Below are 8,665 nucleotides of genomic sequence, written 5' to 3'. Positions count from 1 at the left end.
AGCATATTTTGGCCTTCAAAAAAAAATAAGACAGTGTCTTATCATCGGGGAAACAGGGTATGTATGACATGAGAATTAGATATGAATCTTCTACATATACATTTATGATTGAAGCACAGAACATTTTAAAACTAATATATGATTGTTTCAGTGTGTGTCTTTTTTCTCCTAGAATCTTGCATTAGGCATATGGTACATTTATTTTGTACATTTCATATAGTAGCTCTAGGAAACCGTCACAGCATCATACTGCCAAATTCATTGGTAAAACTCATATACCAATATTGAAATATGACAATGTCAGATATGAAATTATGAACTTAGTTCTTTAAACCACATCCCAATAAAGGATTATGATGTATGCTATATTTAGAGGTTTTTACTGATTCGCAACATGAACATCAAGTTTCCCAAATAGTATTCAGATATTGCATTATGAATCAATAGAATTAGCTTGGCCAAAAATCAATATTATTGGTTATATGTATACTCAATGGATATTCTTTATTGATATGCTATTTCATAATCCCATACAAACTATTTTAGATACTTACTATATTGATCTTGTAAAATCAATTTGTTGATTTTGTCCAAAATAGAAATTTTATATGTTGTTCTGCTTATACCACATAGAGACCATACAGTTTTTTTTAACAACAAATCCCTAAAGAAGCCATTAATTGGTGAAACGCATTGGGACGTACGTGACCTAAATAGGTCCCATATTCTTTACTTACTTTTTACTGTATGGTGCTAGAATGTCTAGCATGAGTATCTCAACTTTGTGACTGTTAACAAGAGTTGGGATACACTGGTAAGATTTGTACCATATAATTATGTATGGATCAATAATGTCCAAATACATAATTACCATTTTGCATTGAATCTCAAGCCTCTTTCTTTCTCCTACTCGCTAACATTGATCTATTACAAATATACTAGAGGTGGCTCAGCCTATATACCAAGCAAGAAAAGAACCAATCCCTACTAAAAATTATAAGTCATAGCATCATAGGTTGTAATGGTATTCTAATTTTGTAAATTAATCATTTTGTAATTTGTGTCAAGTTTTTTGCTTCAAAATCTTATAGGTGTTTATCTTTGCTTTATCTTTATAGAAATGTCTGTATGTGGGATACACTGGTGGCACCTGCAAATAGTTTAGTTCATGGTAAGTTTAATTAATACAGATACCTGAAGGGCTAATTTTAGGAGTAAAACGCTAATACATTTCATGTGTTTCTACATCTCTAAATACAGCTAACATATGTATGTGGAATAACCAGCTTTTACTCCTTTTTCCTGGGTAATGTATATGGCATCAAATCGATGGCTAAATATGTTGTGATATATTAATTCTGTACATTGCTATGTTGATTCTAAAGCTATTCTGATGCTGAAGTGTTGTAAATTCACCCATAGACCTGACTCAAAAACAATCAAATATTTTCTCACTCTGTCACGTTCACATGTTTTTGGTAGAACTAGAATGCTTTCACAGTGGTAGCTTTCCATAGACAATGCAGGCCTTGTGTTGAGGGCCCATTGTCGGCCAGAGCTTTATCTGTTGCATATGCATGTTAAATCTGGACTTGCTTAAAGAGTTAAGCATCCTGACATACAGATAACCTGGGATTTGTTTACTGAATATATGACCACTACATTAAAAAAAAAAAAAAAAATTAAACAGTTATATATCCACATTTAAATAATTTTAAAATCTTTACTCCATTATATAATTGATACAGTGGATGTATAGTTTTTTTTTTTGGACAATCCAAAGGGGCACCATACATTGTGATGGATTTACGTGCAGGCGGCACTGGTGTCCCAGACACCCAAAAGAAGCCACCATGAGTCAAAATAGCTGACATGTAATAAAACCCAGATATGAGTTATATGTAGAGGTAGTTTGTATATATGTTGGAGAATAACTGAACTTTTAAGTTACAGTTGACAGGATATAAGATGAAACCGTTGTTTTATTCTGTCCCTCAGAATCTGAATCTGATATATAATTTTTCATAGACTGAGTACAAGAAGATTTTAGAAAATTCAGTTTCTGACACTTGCCTTTACAACAGAGTATATTGTGAATTACCTGGAGACAACACTGTTTGTACTGGTTTTGCTCAATGGAAAAAAAAAAGTGAAAAAAAAGTTTCTAATTTTTTATTGCCCTTGATTTGCAGCCTTTATTTGTCATGACAGTGGAGCAACTGTGATTGCTTATGCTCCGAAAAATCAGCTCCTAATATCTGGAGGCAGAAAAGGATTCACGTGTTTGTTTGACATGCGTCAGAGACAACAGAGGCATGTTTTCCAGAGCCATGATTCTGCTGTTAAGGCCATTGCTGTAGACACAACCGAGGAATATTTCATTACAGGATCTGCAGAGGGAAACATCAAGGTAAGCGTCTGTGTTTTCAGTGGATATATATTTTGATTCCATACAAGTACTAGGCTTCACTTACAATTTCCTGTTGAAGCTGAATACAGCTAAATGGATTTTGTCCAAAACAAAATATATTCTTCTGTCTATAGCTACCAAAACTTTTATTTGTAACTTTAACTTCAACTTTGATGTTGACAATTTCATTTTGTTTGGCACACTTTATGTTAGCTTTTTCATGTCCAAATGAAATTTCTGCAGTATCATTTTACTCTGGCTTCTGTATTTCTTCAGTAACATAATTATATAAATAAGTTTGTATTTATTTAACCTTGTAAAATTATTTGTGTCTCATTGTTGCAAAATATATAGGCTCAGGGGTTGATTAGTGCCAGTACACAACATGTTACCACATTACCACCCCAGCTTGTGTTCTCTTTAAATTACACATACAGAATGCACCTGGGTTTTCAAGACACACGAGAGCTGTGATGTATATGGTGATGTTCTGCAACAAAATGCAGTAGGACCATCATTTTTGAGGTGTTACAACCTTCCTGAAATATTGTGCTGTATTGGGCTTTAGCATGACCACACCAGTAGATAAAGAACACTTTGTACCTAATGACCTTCCTGTTTTTCTGAATACAATTACTTGGCATATAATGAAATTCTAAGAGTTTGTCAAAACTCAATTGAGTGTTATTGGATGGTTGATCATTAGCAGACAAGTTTTGTATTTTCTTGGAGTGTTTGTCATGTTTGAGAGTCTATAGCTCTTAACATCTGTGTAGAGCTGTTTTTTCCATCACAAAATGAAAAGAATGACAAATCGGTAACCCCTTGAGAATTCTATTTAAAAAAACTCAGTGATTGGTTAAGAAGGAAGTAGCATTTAGGAGAGTAGTGGTTACTTAGAGGCTAAATGATTTACAAAACTTGAATTTATAAAAAAGTGAAAACCAAAACAATAACAATTGTTTTTGCAATATTGCATGTGAAGAATGCTGAAAGCATGTAGAAACAACGCTCTGGTAAATGCTATGCTGAAACTTCTCTGATGTCACCCTGTAAGCTCCATTCCCATAGTGAAGCATGATAGTGTCATGTTGTCAAGGTGCTTTGAGTGTTAGATGGGGAGAGACATTCTTGGAGGTTGACCAGTGCTAAGAAATATGTAATCTGCCACTGCTGACCATTTTCTGACAATGTTTATGTAGCTTTCTGTGGTTTCTGTACGTTAAAGGTCGGATGATTCTTGCCCCACACAAACGGCTGTGCTAATCTTGGTACAGCACTCCCCCAACATGATTTGTTAATCCAGTACAACAGTTTAATGAAAGACTGATCAGAAACAACCGCTGTGCATTTCAGTGGAGGAGAGCACAGCAGAGTGCTGCTCACTTGTCAATCCCCCCTCCTCCCTTCCATAAAACAGAATGTGTGGAAAGCATTCATTAATCTGTTGCTGGCAACAGTCATGAAAGATCATCTGTCGTCTGTACAGGGCTTTAGTCACAGACACTAAGCAAGTGAAAACCTATGACAGATTGAAATCACAATGCTTGATTTGCTTATTCCAGTTTCTCGGAGATCTGAGAATTTTAAGCCGTTGGCTCAGCAGGGCTGACAAAAGTTGCCATTTTCAGAAACAGTGGTCAGCAAAAGCAGCTGCCATATTTTCTTTTGGTGCAATATAAAAGATCTAAGACAAGGGTGGAACTCTACCTTCCCGCAGGACAAAAATCAAATACAGTTAACTTACATTGGAGTGGTGTAATTTTAAGTTGACTTTGTCACTACCAGTCCCCATCCAGCTTGAAGAACTGCCTTTTTGTTACATTTCCCTAGAATGTTATATATACTGTATGTTGACTTTATGGAATCGCATTAAAATAATTTTATATCCATTGTGGAATATTATAAATGAGGAGAATTTCTAAGAACAAATCACAGTATAAATTAATCTACTAAATTATTAATAAACAGGATTTATATAGCGTTAATATATTACACAGCGCTGTACATTAAAATAAAATAAATTGTGAGATCCCCCCCCCCCCAAAAAAAAAAAAAAAATAGCCACCCTTTTATATACTGACCATGTCTGCTTTCTTTGACAACCTCTGACAAAGAAATGACCACACTATAATTGTAATGGTAGGTTTATTGTAGCTGTGAGAGACAGGATAAGAACAAAAGAACCCTCAAAAACCCAGTGCTCAAAAGTCAGAGCTTGATGTGCATTGTAATGAGTGAAATAAGTATTTGATCCCTTATCAACCAGCAAGATTTCAGGCTCCCAGGTGTCTTCACTTTTTGCAGGTAACAAGCTGGGATTAGGAGCACCCTCTGTAAGGGAATGCTCCTAATCCAAGCTTGTTACAGTACCTGTATAAAAGACACCTGTCCACAGAAGCAATCAATCAGATTCCAAACTAGCCACCATGGCCGAGACCAAAGAGCTGTATAAGGATGTCAGACAAAATTGTGGGCCTACACAAGGCTGGACTGGGCTACAAGACTATTGCCAACCAGCTTGGTGAGAAGGTGACAACAGTTGGCATGATAATTCACAAATGGAAGAAACACAAAATAACTGTCAATCTCCCTCGGTCTGCGGCTCCATGCAAGATCTCCCCTTGTGAAGTTGCAATGATCATGAGTACGGTGACAAAGCAGCCCATAACTACACGGGGGAACTTGTCAATGATCTCCGGGCAGCTGGGACCACCATAGTCACCAAGAAAACAATTGGTAACACACTGCGTCGTGAAGGCCTGAAATCTTGCAGAGCCTGCATTATCCCTTCCCTCAAGATAGCACATGTACAGGTCCGTCTGCAGTTTGCCAATGAACACGTGAATGATCCAGAGGTGAACTGGGTGAAAGTGTTGTGGTCAGATGGGACCAAAATTGAGCTCTTTGACATCAACCCAACTCGTCGTGTTTGGAGGAGGGGGAATGCTCCTTATGAGCCCAAGAAAACCATCCCCACCATCAAACATGGAGGTGGACACATTATGCATTGGGGTGTTTTTCTGCTAAGGGGACAGGACACCTTCACCGCATCGAAGGGACAATAAATGGGGCCTTGTACCGTCAAATCTTGGGCGAGCACCTTCTTCCCTCAGCCACGGCAATGAAAATGGGTTGTGGATGGGTATTCCAGCATGGCAATGACTCAAAAGAAACATGCAAGGCAACAAAGGAGTGGCTGAAGAAGCCACTCTAGGACATGAAGGTCCTGGAGTGGCCTAGCCAGTCTCCAGACCCTAATCCCATAGAAAATCTGTGGAGGTAGCTGAAAGTTCGAGTTGCCAAACATTAGCCTCAAAACCTTACTGACTTGAAGAGGATCTGCAAAGAGGGGTGGGACAAAATCCCTCCTGAGATGTGTGCAAACCTGGTGGCCAGCTACAAGAAAGGTCTGACCTCCTGTGATTACTAAGTACTAAGTCATCCTTTGCAAAGGGATCAAATACTTATTTCACTTATTACAATGCACATCAAGCTCTGAGTTTTGAGCACTGGCTTTTTGAGGGTTCTTGTGTTATTCTGTCTCTCACACCTACAATAAACCTACCATTACAATTATAGACTGGTCATTTATTTGCCAGAGGGCAAACTTACAAAATCAGCAGGGGATCAAATACTTCTTTCCCTCACTGTACATACTGGTACTTAGCTTCATATGTCAAACATATTTTGTTTTTTTTATAGGTTTGGAGCCTAATAAATTTCACTTTGTTGCACACCTTCATCAACGAGCATGCGAGACAGTCCCTCTTCAGGAATATTGGAACCGGGGTGATGCAGATAGAGACTGGACCAGCCAACTACATCTTTTCCTGCGGTGCTGATGGCACTGTCAAAATGAGAATATTACCGGATCGTTTTAACACGATAAATGACCTTCTGAGAAATGATGTCAAATTTCTTCTTTAAGTTTCCATATTGTATGGTTTAATACCCTGTAAACACTTGAGTGGTTTCAAAATGCTTTGTCCTGCACTAGCACTGAAAGTGGATGAAACTTTAATGTATGTAGTGAGAGAGGTGGCCGATGGGTGAATTGTGCAATGCTTTACAGATGTGCCACTAAGATGATAATGATGATGCTTTACTCAGTTTGTATTTATTTTTGTGATTTGTGTTTTCCTTTGCCCTTGAAGCACTGATGCCTTAAATATGATTAACATGATCATTCATCTATTGAATGCTATGTTGCCTAAAATAGGAAAATTGATAAATATGTAAAATATGATATATACATATATTCATAAATACTTGTACCCTTGCTCTTTTTCTTTTGTTTTGTTTTTTGATTTTTTTTTTTTTTAATTCTTAGTTTTTTTTTTCCATTTTAAATCTCTTTAAAATCTGCACACTTGGAATATATTTTATTGGTATGTGTAAAAAATCTGAAAATTGTGAATTAATTATCATAATGTTCTATATATATACTTAAATGAAGGTAAATTATATTTTAGGACAGTTTAAAGGTCAAAAAACAAAGAATATGCTATTAGGTAAATACTTACCTATGTAAGAATATGCTTTGTTGGTAAAAAAAAAAAAAAAAAAAAAAAAAAAGAAACAAATAGCCTTGATTTTCTTTTTTTCCGACTTTTAAACATGATTTTTCAAGCACTTAAGTAAGTAAAGCGGCTTTGCAGGATATACTTTGTAAGATTTATAGAATGCAGATAAAGATATTTTTTTGCCAAATTGTAGATTTAATAATTATGTATGACCAAATACTTAAAAGCACAAATAACCTAAACTTTCTGTTGCTTCTTTTGCTTTTTATTTTAAAATGTATATTCTTTAGTACATCTTAGATATTGTTATTGCTAAAAACTTAATATTGTCATCCTAAATCTTAAAATGTTCATAGCTAAATCTTAGATTTCTTGAAATCAATGGTTACTGGCTAATATAGATTTAAATACACATCAACAGGATTAGGTCCCTAAACAGCAGCAGCTGATTGTCCTGACTTATCATATTGCTGGATGTCTACTCGGCTAAGGAGTCTTTGGGATGTAGAAAAAAGGAGTTGCATCAGACTCTATATTTCATTCTCCTACAACTGCGTGTGTTGTCCCAAATACACTATGGTCATCAGCCATTCTTTAAAGCAAATGTCCCTTATACACATTCTGTTCTGTTTTTGTAACTCATGGACTTTTCCTGACATACCAGAGAGCTTCTGAAGGCTGATTTCTTTATACAAAAAAAGGTGTTTTCATCCTATCCCCATAAAAATAGCTGTGCATTCTTCATACAACTTAGTGTGCAAGAATAGAAGAATGGTCTTCTTCAGAGGAAGTGTAGCCTATCACTGTCCACAAATACACAAGAAGCTATTTAACTTCAACATTTCTAAATAAGGTCTAAATAACCTCTATAAGTATTTATTTTCTTGAGCCAGGCACGAGGAAGACTTAAAGACTTGTAAATCTGGCATTCACTAGCAATAACATATACAATATATATATATATATATATATGTATATATATATATATATATATATATATATATATATATATATATATATAGTTACAATAGCAGGACTGAAGTTGAGGATACATTTGAAGGTAAATAAATACTTCTAGATGACTTTTATAATATTCTCAGGACTAGGATTTTCTTTTTTTTAATGTACTAAGGAAGACTTTGTAAATTGTATTTTCATTGTTTGAACAATTTTGACAGCTACAAAATCCTGAAATAAAGTTTCTAAAAAGGTGCAATAACTTAAAAAAAATAATCATGTTCCACAGTATAGGATTACATGAAATGTAGTTTTAAAACAGCTGACCTTAACTGTGTTCATTGACTGTATTTAAAGCTAAAGATTGAATATTGATTACCACAATTATCGCTAAACAATGGGAACAATCATATATTTTGTTTTCAGAGTTTCTAATGAACCATTAAAAAAATGATGTGATTTGTCATGTACTAAGAGAAACATCTTTTTCAATAAAAGTAGAGACCATACATTTTGGTTTGATAGTTACTTTTTAGACAATTCTGATATCTTATGCTTAAACCCCAATGCTTGCCAAAATTTTCTTAGATTTTAATTCTAATATCAGGTTTTTATCAATGTCAGTTTAGGAAGTGATACACCCCTTTCTCAATTTCATTTCTAGTGTTTGTGCCACAGGATGTGAGGATAAATATTTTCAATCGGATGACAAAAAAAATAAAAAAAATCACAAACTCTTACTAACTATACCAAACATTACCATGAGGCCTAC

At 35.2% G+C, this 8,665-nt stretch overlaps 1 protein-coding gene across 1 annotated transcript in view; it reads left to right on the top strand.

The window, feature by feature from the left end:
• DMXL1 (Dmx like 1) overlaps positions 1 to 8,402 on the top strand; it is a 70,087-nt gene extending 61,685 nt beyond the window's left edge. Inside the window, exons 43-45 of the mRNA XM_072416051.1 lie at positions 1,119 to 1,171; positions 2,193 to 2,410; positions 6,116 to 8,402. Of these exons, the coding sequence (XP_072272152.1) occupies positions 1,119 to 1,171; positions 2,193 to 2,410; positions 6,116 to 6,340 (496 nt within the window). The 3' untranslated portion in view covers positions 6,341 to 8,402. The remainder of the gene's footprint in view (positions 1 to 1,118; positions 1,172 to 2,192; positions 2,411 to 6,115) is intronic.
• The last annotated feature ends 263 nt before the right edge of the window (positions 8,403 to 8,665 follow it).

The sequence above is a fragment of the Pyxicephalus adspersus genome, chromosome 6 (genome assembly GCF_032062135.1).
Source record: "Pyxicephalus adspersus chromosome 6, UCB_Pads_2.0, whole genome shotgun sequence".
Taxonomy (NCBI): domain Eukaryota; kingdom Metazoa; phylum Chordata; class Amphibia; order Anura; family Pyxicephalidae; genus Pyxicephalus; species Pyxicephalus adspersus.
Note: the sequence above shows the minus strand (reverse complement) of the source record. Positions and strands in the feature narration are given on the sequence as shown.